This window comes from Caretta caretta, chromosome 27 (genome assembly GCF_965140235.1).
Source record: "Caretta caretta isolate rCarCar2 chromosome 27, rCarCar1.hap1, whole genome shotgun sequence".
Taxonomy (NCBI): Eukaryota; Metazoa; Chordata; order Testudines; family Cheloniidae; genus Caretta; species Caretta caretta.
The window spans coordinates 9,180,423-9,203,223 of NC_134232.1; the positions used below are offsets into that span (position 1 = coordinate 9,180,423).

A 22,801-nucleotide genomic window follows, 5' to 3' on the forward strand; every position below is an offset into this window, starting at 1 on the left:
CCAGATTCAGGCCTCAGCTCTTTCCCCTCCCACCCGGCTGCTTGGGCCCAGCCAAGAGGTTGCCAGAAGCAGAGGTGCCTGTGTGGGACCCTGCAGCGGCAGGATAAACAAGGCCCTGGAGCACTCTGCAGAGCCACATAGCCCAGGACCAAGCAGACAGGGAAATCTGACCTACAGGTCAGTGCCCTGCAGAGAGCAGCATGCGGCCATAGCCTGCATGGTGCCGCTCGGGGAAGCAGGACTCCTGGGTTCCATTCCCAGCTCTGCCAGCGACACCCAGTGCCCCCTTGGGAATATCGTTCCATGCTTGCTAGGAAAAAGGTCCCTTGGGCCAGGGGATCTCAAAGCACTATGGGAAGCTGAGTGTCGTCATACTGATGGTAAACTGAGGCAGAGATCGGGCCAGTGACTTACCCGTGGTCACACAGCAAGTCAGTGGCCGAGCTGGGGACCCAGGAGTCCTAGTAGTATTATACTACAGGAGCATTGAGGTCCCATTGTGCTGGGAGCTGCATAGACCCTGCTCTGAAGAGCTTACAATCTAAATAAACACAGATAAGGTGGGAGGGGAAACTGAGGCACGGGGCAGCGATATGATTTGCCCAAGCTCACCCAGCAGTGCTGCGAATAGAACCCAGGCCTCCTGCTGCCCAGTTCAGTGCTCCATCCAGTGTGAAAGACTACTTAACTTACAGATATTTGAAAGGGCTAATTGGCTGGAGAGGTGATGGGATCCAGTTTTAACACTCAACTTACTGAGCGGGTTGGGCCCATGCAGAAGGCAGGATGCGAAATCCACTGCCGGGCGGCGTTGTTCGCTGCACGCTGGGACCCCGCAAAGTGCAAAGGAAACAACACCAATGCCAGGCCGGTTTTGGTCAATGTCATCTTTATGGATCAACAATGGGATGAACGCCCATGACTTAACCCACCGTGTCTGGGGCAGAAACAGGGTTCCGCCCACAGCATATATATATATCTGTGCAGATCCTTTCCAGAGTACATAAAAGCATGCCATGGAAATCAATCACACATGGGGCGTGCAGGGCAGTGGTGTGAAGACACGGGGAGCAGCTGGTGCCGAGGGGAGCTCCCCGAAAAAGACAGAGACACCTAACGGGTCAGGAAAGCGGGCGAGAGGCGGGCAGAGAGAACAGGGCACCTCCAGAGCCCAGGCCTCACACAACACCGAAGAAGTTACAATCCCTCCGACCCTCACCAGATCAGCACCTGCCTTTGCCTTGCAGAGCAAACTCATCCAGCTCGCCTCAGACCGTTCCGTCTTCCAGCCAGCGCCAAGCAGCGGGTATGGCAGCCAGTGGGAACGGGTCCCGAGTTCTGACAGACCCGGACAGCGGCTCTGAGCTGGAAAGAGGCACCGTAATGCCTCGTGTTTAAACACAGCCGAGAGAGAGAGATGGCTGCTGCACCCCATCTGGGGGGACCCCACTGCAAACTCCTCCCCCAGGCAACAAGGGGAACTGTTCTTGCCCCATGTGGCTGTTCTAATGCCTACCCCTACCCAAGCAGGGGAGCATTGAGGACAGCCTCCTCCCTTTCCCTTTGATGCCATCCCACTGTCCCAGCTCAGAAAAGGGCAACCCTGGCACCTCCCAGCAGCTCCCTAGGCCACACGCCCCTAAGCACGGAGGCCCCCTCACTCCTTGCACCTCCCCCGCCCCACTCACAACACACCTGACTCTCCTCACACCTCCCCCCACAGGTGCTCCAGCCCTGGCTCCCAACTCCCCCAGCCTAACAGACTGAGTCTGAGCCCGTGGCCCTCCTGGCTCTCTCTACAGGACCCCTGTCCACCCCACACCTGAACCTACAAGGCTTCCCCACCTGCCCCCTCCTCTCTCCCCATATTTGAAACTCTTCGGCCTGAGGGCTCGTTTCCCCCGTAACCATAAAAGCCGTCTCCACAGCCTGATTCCTGTCCTCCCTCTCCCAGTGGCAAGCAGAAGCAAAGAACAGATCTATGGTGAATAAAAGGATTATGGGTAAAACCCCCAACAACGGGAGATGCCCGGAGCCTGCCCGGCTCTCTTTAGGGTGAGGATGGGGGAGCCCAGCAGACGCCAGGCAGTGGTGGGCATGGGCTACTGCACGCTACATACCGTAAAAAGAAATCATTCACGCCCTGGGCGGAGCGTTAGCCAGACTGGTCAATAGGAAGAGTCCATCACTTGAGTTCTCCTAATGTGGTTTTTGTGATGTGGATAGATTCTCCGTCTCCAAGTGCCGCCAGCCGCGCCCGGGGGCCTAGGTCACCCTGTAGGTGGAGGTGTTCTTTGGTTCCGTACTTGGCACGCACCAGTCGTCTGCCTCCTGGATGGTCTGGTAGTGGCGCCAGGCCGACTTGTTATAGACTGGCAGCCTCTCCACGGACTCTGTCGACAAGGCCTGTGGGTAACCGCACGTCAGTGGACAGGAGAAGTGCTCTCTCTGCAGTGAATCGTAGCCCCAAGGCCCCATGGCCTCCAAGCATCCTCCCAATGGCACGGCCAGCCACTAGGAAGTATCCCTAGGAGACATCTGGTAGAATCTGGACAATGGTTCAAGACCAACCTCTGCCGTTTCCTGCCTGGTCCCTACTCAAGGCAGATTTCATGCCACGTGTTAGTCTGTAAAGTGCTTTGGAATTCTTCCGGACACAGGGCATCAGCAAAGTTCTGCCCTCTTCTGAAGCCTTCCATCCAAGAAACCCAGGAGTCCTGGCTCCCAGGTTCCTGCTCTGACTACTAGGCTCCCTTCATGATACAGGAGTTTGATATTAAAGACTGCTACTCAAACCCTATGATTCTTTGCCTCCATTTCCTGGCCACGAAGCTGGGGGAAGTGTGTGTGTTGGAATGCAGTTTGCATTCAGAGAGGGGCAGGTCGGGGGGAAGCAGTCTCTGCAGGTCAGATCTTGCATTTGTTTCCCCAGGGCTTTTAACTGGAGCTGGCTGAGAAAGGGAATCCTTTTCCCAAGGACATTTTCACATTTCTGAAAAAGTTTCATCTCGCATCGGGATGAAATGTCAAGTCCGTGAAATTTTTCACAGGGAAGGATTTAAAGACAGATTCCATTTTGGGACACCTGAAAGGGAATTTTCCCAGCTGCCCTCAGAGAAGGCTCTTGTCAATTTCACCTGTGAAACTGACAAGAGCCTTCCAAGCCCAGCTGCTGGAGGGGCAGAGAGCCAGAGGGCTCTGTCTCTCTGCCAACCCCCCAGCTCTAGGAGCCAGCAAGGGGCTGCCTGGCCCCCAGAGCTTGGGGTGGGGGAGGGGGGGAAGAGGCAGTGAAGCCTGCCTGTGTTTCAATAAAAGTTTTGTCAAATCTGTAACAGAATCAGTGAAACATTTCACTGAGTTTTGTCGGAAAACTTCCAACCTGCTCTACTTCTAACGCCTCACCGGCTCCCTCCACAAGGAAGATTTTAATCACGTCTCTGTGGATTTTTGCACGAGGGTCGGTCTGAATGCAGTACTTCTGATCCCCTGCCCATGCACCGGCTATGGACTGAAGCCAGGAGCAATTGCATCAAGGGAGTGTCTATATACTGAGGTTAGCTACAGCTGGGTGAATAAAAACCACGAGTTTCTTTAATTGACCTAAATCCCAGTTTTTAAAAATGTTAATCATTTTTATTTGATGTGTTGCTGGTTCTTTACTTTCCCCCCATTTTAACTGGCTGAGGTGGATGTTTTGTATCTTCCCTTAATTAGCTTCCTGGTTGGTGATAGAATTTCAGGTTTGACGAAGATTTTTTTTCTACTAAAGTTTCACACCCAAAATGTTCATCTGTGCTGAAAAAGACAGCACCAGGGCATCAACAGAGAACTGCAAACTCTGGCACAACAGCGGTAAGCAGATACCCCCGACTCTGTTTGCAGCCAATGCCACTTCCAATATACTGAACTCCCACAAGTCAAGAAAGCTGAAATGCTTCAACCAGGCTAATATGCCTCCAATGGGGTTTGAGGTCAATGGGACGTGCGTTCTTGAATTACGTAGGCTCTGGGATTTTTCCAAAGCACCTAACATTAGGCTCCTCTTTATTTTTGAAAACGTTGGCCTGTGTGTATAACAGAGACATTGAGAATATTTGCATTGTATTGAAAGTCGAAATAACTTTTCACAGTTCACACTGCAACAATTTTGTTCTGAACTGACAAAGATTTTGCGCAGTGTTGTTATAGCCTGGTCCTACACACTACATGTGGGGTTCCTCATGCAGGGCTTCAAATGTCCCACCAACCACCATGAGGGTTCTGAAACCAAACGATCACTACACTCTTGAATGAACTCATGCAGAAAAGTGATAAAAGACAAAACTACCATCCTTTCACAAAGTGATCACTCTAGATCTGATCTTTCAATACTCCTCCTCAAGGAAAATCTACACAACACCTTCAAAAGGTGAGCCTGCGACCTCAAATTCCTAATTCTGCTAGACACTCAAAACCATGGACTCCACAGAGTTTTATGGCTCATTATGACAATTTGTAACTCACCATACTACCTGGCTAAACCTTAATTGCCCGCTTCAACCCCCTTACGCTTAACAGCCAAACCCTCAATTGACAACTTCATTTCAAGTGGCCTCTACAACAATGGATACCCCTTATGCTTAACAATCTGTCCCAACTTGTATTTAGCTCAGACTCTGATCTCCTTCCCCAGGCCTGAAGAGCAGCTCTGTGTGGCTCTAAAGCATTTACCTTCCGTCAATGAAAGCTGATCTAATAAATGATACTACCTCCCCCACCTCGTCTCGCTCAAAAATGTTATGCCAATAAAATAAAAGTTTAATAAAGCTACAATATCAGCCCTGATGTGGCAAACGCTTAGGCATGTGCTTAACTGTAATCCCACTGACATCAACGAGACTAGGCATGTGAGTAGAGTTACGTACCTGCTTAAGCATTCGCAGGATCAGGGTCTTACATTTTCAGATTTTTTTGGCTTATAGACATTTTGTAAAATTCATGCGCAATACCCCTAATTGTAGCGGCACTGAAGGAAAACAACAGCGTTTACAATTTAGCTTGTGATAAAAAAAATTTAAAATTCACAGTTGCAATAGCAGACGTTTTCAAATGAGCTTTTACAAAAAGTCTTCACCCGATTGAAACCTGACTTGAAATGAGCTTTTACAAAAAGTCTTCACCCGATTGAAACCTGACTTGAAATGAGCTTTTACAAAAAGTCTTCACCCGATTGAAACCTGACTTGAAATGAGCTTTTACAAAAAGTCTTCACCCGATTGAAACCTGACTTGAAATGAGCTTTTACAAAAAGTCTTCACCCGATTGAAACCTGACTTGAATAGGATTATTAATATTTGAATATTTAGATTTAAATGATTTAATAGTAGTGTGACTTAAAACAGCTACTCACAAAGAGCGAAAAATCCCTGATGCAGACAAGCCCTGAGACTCCAGAGCTAGGAGTGTAAGGAGGAGTCGGTCAGTTACACATCACCTCTCAGCCTGACCCAGCATCCCAAGAACCCACTCCCATACCCACAGGCAGGGCCGACTCAGACCCAAGCTCCTGCTCCAGTGGCTAACTAAGTCACCCTGGCTACGTCACTGATCTTAGTCAAGAATTGATCCTGAACAGAGATACGTTTGGCTGAGAGACAAGATGAGCCTTTGGGGGTAGCTGTGAAGTGGCTAGGAACAGAATTAAACTAACCCACGTAAGTTTCACCAAGGAGGGACAGGATCAACAGGGACAAGTCTGTAAGATCTGGAGACTCCACCCACTGTCCGTGACATGGGGCAGGGATCATTTTCTTGTCTGTTACAAAGGAAGAGGAAAAGCCAGGGGCTGGGGACCGTCAGCAAACCCCTCCAGTGTAAGCACTTATCTCTGGTCCTCAGTGCAGTAGCATCTGCATGCCTCGCGAGCTTTCATTTATCTTCACTGCCCATACGTGAGGTCGGGCGGTGCCGCCGGCCCTGCATTACAGATGGCAATGAACTGAGACTCAGAGAGATTAAGGACGTGGCTACATGGGAAAGTTCTACTGGAACAAGCCAGTGTCTGAATTTAAACCAATGTAGTTATACTGGTATAACTCCTCATGGGGACACACTTATTCCGGTATAAGAGCGTCCATATGGGGAATTATACCGGTATAGTCCTATTGGTGAGGCCAGGAAGACTTTCCTGTGTAGACAAGCCCTAAGGGACTTGCTCAATGTCACACAAGGAGTTTGCGGGAGAGCAGGAACGTGAATGCAGGCCTCCCAAGACCTAGGCGGGCCCACTAACCACTGGGACATCCTTTCTTCTAGATCCCCCACCTCCACATGGTGTGCTTGCCACTGACAGGACTGGGAGGCCTCAGGGGAGTGGCTGCCTGAACCCGCGGGTTTGAGAAGGAGAGACGCAGGGGGTGATTTACGCACCTTCAGGTAGATGACTGCATCTGTCCCAAAACCCTCCATGGAGAAGAGCTGAAGGTCCCCTTGGAAATACTTGGCATAGAGTCTGGAAATGGGCAGGCCGTAACCAAAGCCAGCCTGGTGGAGCAGGGAGAAGACGACAGGCGATTATGGTTGCAGAGGTCTCAGCGAACTGCCCGACCACCAGACCCTACTTCCCTCAACATCACTCCACCCAGACATCAGGAACCCCCCAAACCCTCCTCCCACTCCTGGCTGTCACACGAAGGCCCTCCGCCATCATCACCAGGCGATCCAAGCAGATCAGTATTTGTGCAGGCTGCTTACTGGAATCCCTTGCACTCAGCTCTGGACAGGGAGGGTGGTTACCCGGAAGGACTTAGGGAATTCCGCCCACTCACCCACCTCCTCCACAGCCCCACAAAATCACCCTGACCAACGTGCTACCTGCAGGGACACCCAGGGGGGCCCGACTTGATCCGATACGTACCAGGGGTGTCCCGCCCGAGCCGGGCTGGGGGGTGGGCGCGGTGGAATACATGTAACTGAAGAGCCGCTCGATCTTCCGCTGCGGAACCCCGCCACCTCGGTCACTCATCTGTGCGATGGGACATCACGTCAGCAGCCCCTGGCGACTCCCCACATGCCTTGACCAGTGGTGTGCTAGCCACGCCCCCCCTCCCCACACACACACTCAGGGAGAAATCCCAGTAGCCCAGCAGTGCTTGCTGCTGGCTGATACACAGGAAGCATCAATAGGCCAAGACAGGGTGCTCTGTCCAGCCCTCCCGACGGGAGGAAATGCCCCCGTGAGGCTGGGGGAGCAGGGAAAACAGCCTCAGGGTTCAAGCTGGAGGCTCCCAAGCAAGGACTGGCTACAGGCATCCCAGAGATGAGCCGCAGAGATGAGCTGCACTGGAGGAGGGAAGCTAGACAACATTTGGGGATGTGGGCTAAATACCCCCCCACACACATGCTCCCCAAAGTCTCAGGTCCAGGGTGACAGCAAGTCAGATAGTCAAACAGAACTCAGGGGGTCTGCTTGCCCAATCCCCTATTAGCCACTAGACCACATCCGCTCAGTCTACCTGCTGCACTGCAGAGAACTCCCAGGACAAAAGTGAGCTCCCTGGGGAATTAGCCTGTGCCCCACAGTACAGCTGATGCTGAGGGTCCCTTTCTATCCCTCGGACCTTCAGTCAGGCCACCTACCTTGATAGAAAGATCTTCTTTACCCAGTGCTACCATCACCTTGATGGTTGGGAGTCGGAGGCTGGACTCGTGACTCTCCACGGTGGCTCGCATGGCATTCTCCGAGGGAACAGAGAGAAGAAGCAAGTCATCAGGGATTTTATGATAGCCCCTCTGGCCTGGCCCCTGCCTGCCCTGATGCTTGAGGAAGGTACAAAGACCCCCCACAATGCACCTATTTGTGCAGTATTTGTAAGGGTAGGAAGTTCCTTCCTGACCCTGAGCCGGTCATCTGCAGATGCCCTGAAGCAGATGCCTGATGGTCCTGGACTTACCATTAGTCGATTCCTTCTTTAAAATGTTTAACTAAAGCTAGTTCCCTAGGCAAAAATACTGCAGAAATGAGTTCCACGGGTTAACACTGTGGATGAAAAAGTGCTTTCCTTTACTCATCTCTTAACCAGAAGAAAAAGGTGACATATTCACAATCCCCTCCTGAAACATGGACTCCCTGGCCTCCACCTCACCCACCGCCAGAGGCAGGAGCTGGAAACTCCGGTGCCTACTATAGGGAACCATTGGTGGGTCTGGCAGACAGGATGCCAAGTTCCACCATGGTTCTCTCCAGCTTCGTCACCTCCTTGCGGAGCAAGGAGTGCTACAGGGGAAGGACCATAGAGCTGGGAGCCTTACCTTGAAGAGCTCAAAGAGCATGTGGTAGAGGTGAGACGGGACGTAGACAATGCGGATTGGCTGCTTGGAATTGTTGGCTACAAGGGAAAGAACACAGCGGTTGTAAGGGAAATGCTCCTGTAAGCTGTTGGCCTGACTCCCCCAGCCCAGGAAGGACTGACGCCCAAGGACGGCTCAGGCCCGTCTTTCAGGGCACGGTTTTGTTCTTCAGACACCAAACTCTCAGCGTACACATACAAAGCTTCCCGCTGCATAAAGTGGGCTGCAGCGGCCCCAAGGCCTTTCCTCTGTGTCTCTCACCCTGCATCAAGGAGGCCACCTTGCTTCCTGCAGCTCCCTTCCTCAACTGAGCCATTTTCGAGTCACTTCATCAATCTCAGCAGGGAGGTCGCTGATCAGCCACAGGCCAGGCTGGGCCCTGCTCCCCGTGAAGGGCCAGCCACCTTGTGACAGCTTCCTTAGAAAACTCCTTGCCCTTGGCTGCTCCCTACCAACCCCTGCACCCCACAAGCAACTCACTTTCCCGCCAGGCTCAATTGCTATCCCACGAGGATCCCCACCCACCTCCTGTCCCCAGGGGCTATGGGTCCCTCTAGACTCACCGCTGACCTCCTGGATCTCCAAATCGGGCGAGGCCATGTAATACTGGTCACACAGCAGCTTGGCCATGTTGTAGGCATCTGGAGAGCAGAGAGAGGTGGGATTGGCACAGATTCTACCCAAGAGAGTGGAACTCAGTGCCTGCTTCCTCTTGGGACAGGCTCAGGACTTAGCAAGGGGATAGGAGACAAGGAATTTCAGCATGGACAGCGCTTGGAACGACAGACTGGAGCGAGATATTTACTCCCAGAATAAGGACAAGCTGGGCATCAGCTGGGTGAACTTCCCCCAGGCTGCCCTGTACCAGTGTCCCCTGCCTGGCAGGGACCCCCCTTTTAGGGACAAGGGGAGCTCAGTCACTGTGGCCCACCAGTGCTTGGCGTCTCTGGGGTACCCCCAAGGCAGTCTGACATCTGTCACATGAATGCTTGTCCACCGGCACCTAGGCTGAGATCCACCGAACTCGTCACACAGAGAAGCTTCCAAACAAATCGTCTTCAGCCCCCGCTGGTCTGGCACGGATCAGAACCGGCTCCCCCAGTTGATCTCCCAAGCCAGCCAGTCCGAGCCCCCAGTGCAACCTCATCTTGGTGAGACCCTTTAGCCTGCTTTGCTCCCCCACGCAGGGGCCCCCGCCCTTTTGTAGGGATGCTGCCTCTCAGCCATTATGGGGCACGGACCTCTCACAACCTCGGACACGTCACAGTGGGGGTCGATGCTGCCAATGTGCTTGGGGTGAGCAGGGTTGGTGCTGCCATCAAAGAGCAGGCCTGCAAGGAAAGAGACGGAGGGGAAGACGAAGAGGGGGGATGTGCGTTGATGGGGAGGACAGACTTCAGCACAGACTGGAACATACAAGTCTGAGGGGGTCCCCAGAAGGATCAAGAGCATGCATGACAGTTTCCATCTCTCCTACCCTGTCACTCTGTCCCAGTACTCCCCACCCACCCACAAATTCCACCCCTCGGCCCCAGTCCCCTGCTGAAATCTCCCTGCTTATAGGGTCTCGTCTATTCCCTGATTCCTTCTAGTCTAGCCCAGAGGTCTTCCCGGGGGGTACATCAACTCATCTAGATATTTGCCTAGTTTTACAACAGGCTACAGGAAAAGCCCCAGCGAAGTCAGTACAAACTAACATTTCATTCACACAGTGACCCGTTTATACGGCTCTCTATGTAAGGACCATATTAATATTCCATTGATTTATTTTATAATTATAGGGTGAAAAGGAGAAAGTCGGCAATTTGTCAGTAATAGTATCCAGTGACTCTTTTGTGGTTTTAGGTCTGATTTTGTAAGCAAGTCGTTTTTAAGGGAAGTGAAACTTGAGGGTGTGCAAGACCAATCAGACTCTGGAAAGGGGGTCCAGTAGCCTGGAAAGGTTGAGACAGACTGGATGTACATTTTCAATCCTGTGCCCATCACCGCAGGATCTGATCCCTGCCTCATTCCACCTCTCCTCTGCAGCCCAGCCCCCACTCAGTCCCTTCCACTCCATGGGAGACAGCAGGCTTGGCTGGGCGCTTGTCACTCACTGTGCTGGTTGATCAGCATGCGGATGGAGATGCGGCTCAGGTAGAAGCGGTCCAGGAAATACTGGATGTTCTGGTTGGACACGGGGTCATCCCCGTAGGCCTCCTTGTACTCTATCACCCCCTGAGCCATGGTGGGCACCACGTCATTGTGCCGGTTACGGATGGTGATCAGGGCATCCGTGAACCTGGGAAAAGGAGGAAGGGAAAGCAGGGGGGGTTAGTCCACGTGAGATGTGAGCAGCTCATCATAGAGCGAGGTGAGGATACAGCCAACTTCCCAGAGCCTGGAACCAGAGGGCTACAACAAGGAGGCAGGGGACACTGAGATCCCCAGTACATTCCAGGGAGGCACAGCAATCCAGTCCAGGTTCCCCTAGGCTGAAGGAGCTCTTTCCCCCATTCCAACCCTAACGCGGGCGCAGCTGCCTGGGAAATCCCGGAGCAGATTCCACCGCACAGCTGACATAGATCTCCAGGGCGCATGTAACATCAGAGATGGCTGAAGTGCCGTAGCTGGAATTCAGCTCTGGACTGGGGGGGTATGGGGGGGCTGCAGAGGGAGTTGGGATCTGTGATAAAATTTCAGTGACACTCACGCCCAACCCCAGCCCGAGCGGAGGTCCCTGCCAGGATCTGGGAGCCGGAGGTGGGGCAGCAAGAAAGCATGACTGTCCTGTTCAATGCGGCCATACAAAAGGAATCCCTAGTCAGGTATCGGTCCACTGCCAGATGCAGAGGGCAAAAATCATAAACAGCAATACAGAGAAGGCAACAAAGTTCAATAGGGATTCCTGTTGTGTATCTGGAATGAAGCAGGATGACATATCCATTGCATTGGAATAGAAAATTCACCATTTGGAACAAGGGAGAATGCGAGGGCCCGTATAACTGACATCCAAGGGCGTTAAAGGAACCAGCTAAATCACAAGTGTTAATTTTTAACCAATCTGGAAAAACAAGAGAAATTCCAAATTGGAGGCCTGCCATTGCAGTCCCAATATTTAAAAAGGGGCAAAGGGATGACTCAGAGAACTATAGATCAGTTAGGCTGACGTGATTCCCCGGCAAATAACAGAGTCTCGATTAACTGTTCTATCAAAGAATTAGAGACGAACAATACAACTAAAGCCAGTCAGCACGGTTTCATGGAAACGAGGTCTTACCAAACAAATCTGTTATTTTTTTTGGACAAGATTATAAGTCTGGTTGATAAACTGCGCATAGTATCCTTAGATTACTCCAAGGTGTTCGATTTAGTACCAGATGACACTCTAATGAAAAAACTTTGTATTTTATGGAATTAACAAGGCACCTGTTCGATGGATTGCCAACCGGCTCAGTGACAATGTTGTTGTTAGTGGGGAGATATCACTGAGAAGGGCAGGGTCCCCCCAGGTTTCTCACAGGGTCCCCCAGGGACTGGTTCTTGGTCAGGTGCTATTTGACATCTTCTAGATCATTGATAAAAATCATATACAATTTTTGCTGGTTAGGTTTGCAAGATAACACAAAACCATGTGGAGTAACAGATAATGAGGAGGATAGGTTAACGTTACAGAGCTCTCTGAGTCACCTGGTCACAATGTAACACACTCAAATGGATGTTTACTCATCTGGGATTAAAGAAAAGCAGATTACACCTAAAGGAGGGGAGACTAAGTCTTGGGAAGCAAGAACTCACAGGAGGACTTCGGGGGAACGCTGTTGCTAAGGGGCCTAACGTGATGCTGGTGTGTATACAGAGGGATATCAAGCAGAAATAGACAAGTGCACAGCATTGGCAAGACGGCTACTAGAATACTGAGTCCATTTCCGGTCTCCACGCTTAAAGGGGGAGGCGGACACAGGGGAGAGAATTCAGTGGCCGCACAAGTAAGCCTGGCAGCGAGAGCTCACGGAGCTCCACTTAGTCAGTTTACGGAAGAGCAGGGTGAGAGGTGACTTGGATCACTGTGTTAGGCACCTGTGCACGGGAAAGATATTGGCTAGGTGGGGGTGGGGCGTTGATTTTGCTGACGCAAGCATAACAAGATCCAATGGCTAGATCCAATTCAGCCTTGAAATAAGCTGCAATTTGCTAGCCAGGAGGGAAATTCAACACGGAGACAGCTCACCGGAGGCGTGGACTCTCAATCACTGGGAGTGATTCAATCCAGGTTCTGGGAAAAAGCCTTTGGCTTGTGGACACAGGAGGGCAGACTGAAGGGTTCCTCCTGGGCTTAGTCTGTTAACCCATTCAGCCCACACCCAACTTACTGTCCCAGGGTGCCTTGGTCCTCAGGGTCTTTGTCCAGGAACTCCATGATGTCCAGCAGGCTCTGAACATACCTGTAAGGGAGTGGGGACGAACAGGGATGCAGGTTCCATTTATATTCCATAGCCGCATGTTGGGAGTCCTGATCAACGCAGGGTGGCCCCAAACCCCGTCCTTCAACTGGCAGGCACCCTGGAGAGACTGTGTGTGACAGCAATACCCCACTACCCGCCTCCATGGGGGGGAAGAGGACCCACAGAGTCTAGGCAGCGCACTTTACAAACAGGAATGGCTTCATCCACTGCTGAAATGCAGCCAGCTCTGGAGTGGGAAGTAGCAGCACGCACCCCCCCCCCCCCCAAGAGTTTAGGACAGGAAGTGGAGAACGCTCTGGGATCTTTAACAGGCAGGATCACTGCTTGGCACCTCCAGCAACATAGCCCCCCCCCATGCAATGAAGCAGGCACTGGTTTAGTGCTGAACTACGGGGGAAGGCTGCCTCCTACTGGAGCCACCACCACAGCGTTCAGCAGGCATCTGGGCTTCCTGCAAAGGTCTCCCCTCCAAACACCAACCCAGCCCAGCTTCACCTGGCAGGATCTGAACCTGCAGCCATTACAACTCGGGCTAACTGAATCGAGGGCATTCCCCACCCACTACTACATATTCCAGAGGTCCACCTCTGGGAGCCCAGCCTAGGCAGAGCTGCTCCCTAACCCACTGCCTACCATCCCCTAGAGCACTGTCACCCAGCCCTCCTCCCACATAGGGACAGCAGAGACGGGCCTAGCCTAGTGCCTTGCATGATAGGAAGTACAACCGGTGAAGGAGCAGCAGCCAGGGGCCAGCGACTTCCCGGGCCTGCACCATGCCAGAGGCTTTGGGACAGGCAGCGCACCTTGCCCTCTGCAGCCTCAGCTTATCGGGAATGTCTGCCAGTCGAACCGGGAGCAAGCAGCCAGTCAGAACGGTAGCAGCCCATCCCCTCCCCTGGGTTACAATTTCCCTCCAGACACACAGCTCCTTCCAGAGGGCACCATGACAGCTGCAAACACCTAAGCAGGCTGGTCGTAAGCGTGGGGACGGAATGGTTTCCCAGGGCTCTGCTATATTTGCTTGGGGATTTAGGTTACAGGGAAGCAGCTGCAAAGGCACCAGTCCTGTGAGATCAGGAAGTTTTGATCATGGGATCCCAAGGATGCAGGAGGATGAGTACAGGAGCGGTTCGCCTCCAGAGATGACGGGGCAGACCCCGCCACCAGTCACAAGGGATTAGGGGTGTAAGGAGAGTGCTCATTTGGGCCCCATCACCAGAGCCACCACGCAGGGCAGCATGATGCAGGGCTTATGCCAGAAAAGCAAGGACTGGAGTAGCAGGAGGGCCCTGGCCAAAGTAGAGAGAAGGCTGGTCTTGAACGGAAGGGATGTTGGAAGGTCAGGGTCCTGGAGCAGTCTAGATATCACCGGAGCACCCAAGCATGTGGGCAGAACCAGGGGAGGGGGCCTAGGGCTGGAATAGCGGGGGGGGGGGGGGGGGGCTGCAAGGAAGGACTGGAGTGTGTGGACATACATGGAGAGCCCAAGGCAGCACAGAAGGGCACTGGCAAAGCTGGGCGTAGGGGGCCCAGGGCTGGACTAGCAGGTGGCCTGCAAGGGCACTGGTGTAGGGAGGCTCAGAGGGGCGGGAGTCACTGCTTGACAGCAAACCCCGCTAAGCGCCCTAAGGGGTGCTGCGATGGGGACTCCCGTGGGTCTCCGGGTCGAGCCCCCTGAGCAGAAGTGACAGACCACAGAGCTTCATGCTGGAGAGGGGTTCAGCCAGGGACCTCCCAGACCCCTCCGAGCAGGGGCTGCTTGAACAGACATTGGGGGGGAGGAAGAGATGGGAGGGCTGAAGACATTGGAGCAGGCAGCAAAGGGTTAATGGCCAGCCCCATGGGATCACTGATGCAGGAATGCACCTTCCAGGAGGGCAAATTCCAGGGTGCAGCTTAGCTGCAGGCAAGGGCCAGGTTACTATTAACTCAGGCTCCTGCCCCCCAGCTCCCAGGGGGGTGGGGGGGGGATTCAGCTGGTCTGGGCAGCCTCTGGGGTGAAAAGAGGAAATCGCTGGCTGCACAAACAAGCCCTCACGTGATCTCCAAAGTAGGACAAAGTTCAGGCTGCTGCTGTCTGGTGGGCAGGGGCCAGGAACTGGGTGGGGGGGGGGTCTTAAAGGGACATTTCTCATTTCTTCCCCCTCCTGTTGGCCTATGGACCCCCAAACCTATAAGGACCTGAGCAGAGCAGAGCAGCTGGTGCCTTTGAAATGACAACAACTGAACCATACCAGTACAAGGGGGAAGAAGAACAGGAGGACTTGTGGCACCTTAGAGACTAACCAATTTATTTGAGCATGAGCTTTCGTGAGCCCAAGCATGGGCTGCCAGCCAGCGGGCTTTCAGGTGTTAAATACAGTCGCTGCCCCGAAACCTGCAGTACTCAGGGTGACCTGGCCGGGGCGCCACAACGGTGGGAGTATCAGGGAGCACACCCTTCCCCCAAGGGCGGTTTGGAAATCTCCCTGCTCCTCAACTAAACCCAACTGGGTTCTGCCCAGGGCTGGGCGAAGTGAAAAACCCCAACTGTTACGTGTTGGGCTGATCCTGCTCAGCTGGTCCATTGTCCTGGCACCATTTAATGAGCCCACGTCTAGTCTAGGAAGACATGTTTTTCAGCATGATCTGTCAGCTAGCTGTTCTTTACAGGGGTTAAGCCCTGTCTACACTAGAGGTCAAAATGCAGTAGCTAACTAGTGTACACACAACCTGTTTTCCTAGGCTTGGGCTACACTAGATAATTGAGTCGGCTTAACTACACCCCTCAGGGCTGTGAAAAAGCCACACCCCTGACCAGCGTAGCTAAGCCAACCTAACCCCCAGTGTAGACAGTGCTAGGGCGATGGGAGAATTCTTCCATCAACTTAGCTACTGCCTGTCGGGGACATGGAGTACCTACACAGATGGGAGAACCTCCCATTGGCGTAGGTAGTCCCTACGCTGAAGCTCGACAGTGGCAAGCTGTGCCATGGTAGCATTTCCACTGTAGACGAGCCCCTAGTCTAGACGTGGTCTCTTGGGTATACACTGCCTCAGTCCCCAGTTATCACTGATTTGTCTCCCCTACCCCCCCGTGCCATTGCACGCCCCTGCACTCAGTATGTCCATTCCAGAGCCCCTCAGCTGGCAGGGTCTTTGAGCTGCCTTCCTCATTCTCCTCCTGCATCTGTTACATGTAAACCCAGACCAGGTGAGCAAGGGGCTTGCTGAGGAGAGTTGGTGGGTGCGGTGGGATATGGGGGCAGACAGGCAAAGGCTGGCAGCGTCTCCCTACACACACAAGCTAGTAGTGCCATGCTCCCCCCCACCCCGGCTAGCAGTGCCGTGCCCCCAACATACACACAGACTAGCAATATTGCCCGCCCCCACCCCCTTGACTGGCAGTCCATCCTACTCACCAGCTCTGCACCAGCTGCACCGAGGGTGTGCTGATGACCCGGTCTGGCAGCAGGTTGATCTCCTTCATGATGTTGGACAGCCGGACAGGCAGCTCCTGGCGGAGGAAGGTGAAGGAGGTTTTCTCGCAGGCATTGCTGGACCCTAGAGATAGAAGCCCCACCGTTAGAAAAGCAGGATCTCAGTGACCCTCACCCTGATGACGGGGAAGTAGGCACCTAGCCCTTCAGAAGACACCCACCTGTCCTGCCCCCAGTATCAGCTCAGGATGGTACATCAGACCACCAGTTGGACTCCCAGGCTCTCATCAAGAGCATTTACCTGGTTCCTCCAGCCCCTTCCTCCACTACAGCCCCTTGCATCAGAGGATCTCATGCTGATCCCCAAACATTACACCTCAGACCCCCACGCTCCCCCACTGAGTACAGCGTTAGCCAATCTAACCACTAGGCCACACTCCCTTGCAACAGGCTGAACTCCATCAGGGTCTTGGGCACAGCTCTCGGGATGGGGAGGGGGAGGAAAGCTGTCCCCATCACTTCACACCTCCTGCCAATCACAGACCATCCCTTCTCATCTGCTGCTCCCTCCACCAGAGTCACCTCATCCAGCTGCCGAGCTCCAGCAGGGGATACTGGACAGGAGACTCACAAGGGAGGCCAGGTCGCACGCTAACCCCAGGCTGCAGCCCATTACTGCTCAACTTGCCCTGCCCAACGTGGGAAATGGGGAGAATACCCCTATCACTTTGAAGGCATGTCCACGAGGCCAGGGCAGGTGGGGTCATCTTGTGGTTTGAGCAAAAGACTGGAGCCTGTGCCTGGCTCTGCCACTGATTCACAGAGTGACCTCAGGCATGTCACCTAACCTCTCTGTGCCTCGGATCCCTCCATCCGTACACATCATTCCAATCACAGGGCCTCCAAAGAGTCCTGTACGGTTATATTTCATCACTGCCTTCCCAGGTTGGGAGTGGGCACGCTGGCTGCCTTCCCCAGGTCCAGGAGCCATTTCTCAGGCTCCCTCTCTGGAATCGAACCCTGGCTCCCTGGCGGGCTGCCTAAGGAGAGGTCTGCCCTGCCGCAGAATGACAGAGACGCCAGGAGCCTTAATGGCCAGGAGCCTTAATGACCGGGAACTCCCTACACTGGCCAGCAGAAATGAAACTAACCGCCTCACTGGCAGCAACTCCAAGTTCTGCAAGGAATCCAACCAACAAACCCACCCACAGTCAAAAGCACCCGAGTGACCGGGACCTGGGCCAAGAGGCTCAAGGAGGGTCTGGAGGAGGAAAACAAAAAAATAGTGGGTGATGATCTCAGCAGGGCTATAAAGTAGCTGCAGGGAGAAGAGAAGAGGTGGGAGGCTGGTAAACAAGGGCATCACTCTGTAGAGAGGAGTAGCGGGGTGTGTGTGTGTAACTCACACGCACCCAAATGTACAGATGTAACCTGAGCTCCTGCACGTTCGTACATCCCTGGCAGTTTCTAGCTAAACAACGGCACAGATTGTTTGGCAGGCAACGAAGGCTATTGACGCAGCACTGCAATGAGACCAGGCGAGCCAGACAAGTGGCTAGTGGAAGGGAGAGAAACACACACCCCAGCATGCGTGTCAGCAGGTTGCCATGCAGCGCCAGCCAGCCAGGCCTGGCAGGGACTTTGTCTAGCGTTTTGAAAGCCCCGGCAGGCCTGACATTTGTTCTGGAACGAGAAGCCACGCGAAATGGACACGGAGGGCAGTGAGCACTGGGGGGCTGGGAGCTGCCTCCGGGTGGCAGGAGCGAGGAATGGTTCTAGGACAAGGCAGAGGGCACACGTCTAAGGACAGCCAGAAGAGAAGGGGGTGCTGCGGTGCATCTCAAATACGTTACGGCAATTAACCCCTTCGCCTTTTCCTATCTCCTTCAGACCATGGATCTCCATGTATATCAGTGAATCCATCTTCCCAGCCTGCCCTGGGCCGTGGCTCAGTCTCGCTACCCCCATGCAACCGCTGGGGAAACTGAGGCACAGAGCCAGGAAGGGAGTCGGCAGCAGGGCCAGGAACAGAACCCAGGAGCCCCCTGCTCTAGCTAGTGGGCTGGGAAGCAGCAGGGAGGGGCTGCGGCTGCCTGCAGCAGCCTGGAGAGGTTATATCCCGAAACCTCAAAGAAAGACAGCACCCTGTTGTTTTCAAAGAGGATTTTCCAGGGGGGAGGATCCTTGGAGGATTTGGGTGTATCAGAGTCAGACGCCCCAGAGGGGGGAGGGAGGGCAGAATACGTGGTGTGGGGGGGGGATGGACGGAGTGTGTTCCAACGTGCAAAGAACAACCTCTCACCATCTCCCACAGCTGTCCCTTAGAAGAGCGGAGAGCAAACCTTGCTGTAATTCAGGGACAAGAGTCACCATCCTCTCCTCCCCCCACAGCTCCTGCTTGGGGGGGGGGGTCCAATTAAACCACTCCCTACTCTCCCTCCACTGATTTCATGCACCACCCTACCCACTGGTTTCCCCGACATCTTCCACTCCCCAGAGAACAGGATCATATGGGAGATTTTCTGCTTCCAGCCCCCACTCTCAGCCCTATAGTCCTTCTAGCCCTTTCTTAGCCCCCCTACTTGGTAATGACTCCCCCACATTGCATCACCAGCGGGGCCAGCACCAACGATCTCTGGCACCAAAAGCCCAAACTCCGACCCACTGAGCTAGAGGGGCAAATCAGCCCCCCAGCCCCAAGAGGGAATCACTTAGTCACTGTGTTAAGCCCACGCCCCTCAGGAATTCAGAACCCTGGTCGGGCCACGACTATGGACCTCACCTTCCCCCCAACCCCATCACTGCCTCCCACAGCACCACTGTCCCATAGCCAGATTGCCCCTAAGCCCTGGGAGCAGGGGATAGCTCCAAAATCCCTGAACTGTTCTAGAAAGAGCTGCTCCCCACTCCTACCCCAATGAACCTCCCTTCTGTCCCCGGGGGGGCATTTACCCAGGGACTATTCCACAAAGAGAATAGGGAAAGCCAGCCCCACTGCTACCCCCTTGCCCCAGCGGGCGGTTAGTGAACATGAACAGCAGGGAGCCCCTGATCTCCCCGGCTCCGTGCCCCCAAGGGTGGGTGGGAGGGGAATAGCAATGTCCCACGCTCAGAGCATACTGCCAACAGGGCAGGGGGAAGGCAGCCCTGCCTCCAAGCTGCCCCATGGATCCCCTCCTCTGCTACCCCAGGGGTCTTTCGCCAGGCAGGGAGCGGGGGCATTGATTCCAGGCCCGGAACTGCTCCTTGGCAGTGGGGGGAAGAGGAAGAGACTGTCCCCCTCCTGCCCCATGGCCCCCCAGCCCTCGGTGCCAGGGGGGTAGGTACCCAGGCAATGTGGGAGTGTGTGTTGCGGGGTGTAACTACCACAGTCCAGGAATGGCTTCACAGGGGTAGAGGGGGAGCCTGCCCCTCACAAGCCCCCGGGATACTTACCTGGGGGGGGGTCTATGCACCGGGGGGGTGGCGGGGGGTACGCGGCAGGGACAGTGGCATACACCCGGATGGGCGGTGGAGGGGGCTGGACCCAGGCGGGAGGCAGAGGGGTGACATACCCCAGGGAGCGCACACGGGGGGGAGAAAAGGCCCACGGGGAAGGGGACAGATAGAGCCAGAGGGTATTTACCCAGGCTGGGGAGGGAGGATATTGACCCGGTGGTGGAGGCTGTATGAACCCGACGCTATTTACCGCCGCAGGAAAAGCCAAGGGGGTATTTACCCAGGGAGGGGGCACGCCCTGGGGGTATTCATCCGGGAGGGAGGGGCCCGGGGGCATTTACGAGAGGGAGGGGCCCGGGGTATTTACCCAGGCAGGGGTGGGGTCGGGGGGGGGGGTATTGGCCAGGGCAGGGCCCGTGGGGTATTTGATGGGGGTGGGGGGGAGCAGCTGGGGGAAGGGCACAAGGGGTGTTTGCTGGGGGCAGGGCCCCGGGGGGTATTTACCAGGGGGGGTGTTGGCCGGGGGCAGGGCCCCGGGTGTGTGTGTGGGGGGGGGGGGGGGCAGCTGCCTGGGTGGGGGCGGGGCCGCGGGGTATTGGCCGGGGGCGGGGCAGTTGCCCGGGTGGGGGCGGGGCATTGGCCGGGGGCGGGGCCCCGGGGGGGGCAGTTGCCCGGGTGGGGGCGGGGCAGTTGCCCGGGTGGGGGCGGGGCCGCGGGGTATTGGGGGGGGGGGGGCAGTTACCGAAATCCAGGAACTGCTTCATGGAGAGCGGCGAGGGCGAGAACTTGCTGAAGTGCTCGATGTAGGTCGGGGCCCCGGCGGCCCGCGCCGCCTTCCCCAGCAGGGCCCGCAGCAGCCGCATCGCGCCCGGGGCCCCCGAGCCACTGACAGCGGCCTGCGGCCCAGCCCGCGCCGGCGCCGCCCCCCCCGCCGCCCGCCGCCAATCGCCGCTCACAAACATCCCCCGCGGCCCAATGGGGAGCGCGCCCACCCACGTGCCCGCCCCGGGACCCGCCCATTAACCCCTCCCTGCCCGGGGCCCTTCTGTCCGCCCCCTCTCTATCCCCTTAACCCCTTCCTGGCCAGGGCCCCACGGACCCCCCTAACCCCCCCCGCCATCCCCTTAACCCCTTCCTGGCCAGGGCCCTGTGGCCCCCCTAGACCCCCCCCCGCCATCCCCTTAACCCCTTCCTGGCCAGGGCCCTTCTGTCCGCCCCCTCTCTATCCCCTTAACCCCTTCCTGGCCAGGGCCCTGTGGCCCCCCTAGACCCCCCCCCGCCATCCCCTTAACCCCTTCCTGGCCAGGGCCCTGTGGCCCCCCTAGACCCCCCCCGCCATCCCCTTAACCCCTTCCTGGCCAGGGCCCTTCTGTCCGCCCCCTCTCTATCCCCTTAACCCCTTCCTGGCCAGGGCCCTGTGGCCCCCCTAGACCCCCCCCCCGCCATCCCCTTAACCCCTTCCTGGCCAGGGCCCTGCGGCCCCCCCAGCCCCTCCCGGCCATCCCCTTAACCCCTTCCTGGCCAGGGCCCTGCGGCCCCCCTAGACCCCCACATTCCCTTAACCCCTCCCTGACTAGGGCCCTACAGCTCCCCCCAAAACCCCCCATCCCCTTAACCCCTTCCTGGCCAGGGCCCTACAGCCCACCCTAGACCCCCACATTCCCTTAACCCCTTCCTGACCAGGGCCCTGCTGCCCAGCCCAACCTAATTTAACTCCCTTCCCTTCCACCCCCTCAAAGCACTAATGCCCTTGGGCAAGGCCCTGGTAGGCCCCGGACCACCACGACCAATTCTGGTCCTGCATGTTCAAGACAGAGGAATTCAGTCTGAATCAGGGCTGCTAGCTCAATCGGGGAGACGGCAGAGCTGAGCTCACGGCATGAGTTAAAGGAACTCGGCTCGTCCAGCCCAGCGAAGGCTGAGCCCGGAGACGAGCGCTCTCTGGACCTACATGAGGTGGCCCCAATGAAGCTTAAGGACAATGTCGGCTCAAGAACAAATGGGGATAAACTCCCCAGGAGTAAATTGATGCTGCAAAGGAAAAGGTTTCTAACCCCCAGAGGAGGGCAGCTCCGGAGCAGCCTCCCAACAGCGGGGGTGAGGGGGGTCAACAGTGTAAATGTTTGAGACTTGAGACTGATTTATCAACCCCTGTGGTAGCAGGGGCTGCGCTCCATGGCCCACCCATTCTCCCTCCAACCCAGCAGGCCCACAACCATGAAGGTATTTAGATGCCTAACTCCCACTGAAATCAATTCGAGTTAGACACCTAGATCTCTTTGAGGATCCGGACCTCACTCATCAGAGCCCAGAGACCAAGCTCAAGAAACCGCTTGTTAGGATATAGATATTCAGGCCTGTCTGCAAAGGAATTTAGGTGTATTCTTATCACTTGGCTAGTTATAGAGGTATAAAAGAAAGAATCAAAATCACTGTCTGCCGGTGTAAGGTCCTTCTCTTACTGTGACAGTCTGAGGCCCTGTTCTTAGGCTAAGGCCCTTGGCTAAGCAACAGAGGCAGCCATAAACTGGGAAGCGACCGGACACATCCTCACATTCCAAACTAGTCACATTGAAAGAAGGTGCTATTGGGCTGTTAGGATACAATCCTGTCCTGATAGTGCCTATCACCTCCAGAGAAAGGGAAGTGCCTAGAAGATGTAAAAGGAAACTTAGTTTGATAGCATCCTGTCTGGCAAGAACTCACTTATCAATTGCTGGGCTGTGAAATCCTCACGTCTGTATTGTTTTGTCATTATAGTTCCCACTTTGCTATTGACAGGTTTCAGAGGAACAGCCGTGTTAGTCTGTATTCGCAAAAAGAAAAGGAGTACTTGTGGCACCTTAGAGACTAACCAATTTATTTGAGCATGAGCTTTCGTGAGCTACAGCAAAGTGAGCTGTAGCTCACGAAAGCTCATGCTCAAATAAATTGGTTAGTCTCTAAGGTGCCACAAGTACTCCTTTTCACTTTGCTATTGTTTGTCTGTATAATCTCTGTCTGGTTCTGTGATTGTTTCTGTTTGCTGTATAATTAATTTTGCTGGGTGTAAACTAATTAAGGTGGTGGGATATAATTGGTTACATAGTCATGTTACAATATGTTAGGATTGGTTAGTTAAATTTCAGGAAAATGATAAGGTATAGCTAAGCCGAACTCAAGTTTTACTAT

The 22,801-nt window shown here is 54.8% G+C and overlaps 1 protein-coding gene across 5 annotated transcripts; it reads right to left on the reverse strand.

The window, feature by feature from the left end:
- Positions 1 to 872: 872 nt before the first annotated feature.
- Positions 873 to 20,533, reverse strand: PDK2 (pyruvate dehydrogenase kinase 2). 5 transcript variants are annotated; one of them, XM_075123665.1, is made up of 12 exons: positions 20,373 to 20,532; positions 16,175 to 16,316; positions 12,681 to 12,752; positions 10,425 to 10,609; positions 9,570 to 9,659; positions 8,892 to 8,969; positions 8,290 to 8,366; positions 7,618 to 7,716; positions 6,896 to 7,003; positions 6,409 to 6,522; positions 5,390 to 5,435; positions 873 to 2,406 (listed from the first exon to the last, which is right to left on the reverse strand). In XM_075123665.1, exons 1-12 carry the CDS (start codon positions 20,491 to 20,493, stop codon positions 2,366 to 2,368), a joined length of 1,173 nt encoding a protein of 390 aa, XP_074979766.1. In that variant the 5' UTR covers positions 20,494 to 20,532; the 3' UTR covers positions 873 to 2,365. The 5 variants fall into 5 exon arrangements, with proteins under 5 accessions (XP_074979766.1, XP_048685680.1, XP_048685684.2 ...); XM_048829725.2 differs by lacking the exon at positions 873 to 2,406 and adding an exon at positions 3,608 to 4,064; XM_048829723.2 differs by lacking the exon at positions 5,390 to 5,435.
- Between the last annotated feature and the right edge of the window lie 2,268 nt (positions 20,534 to 22,801).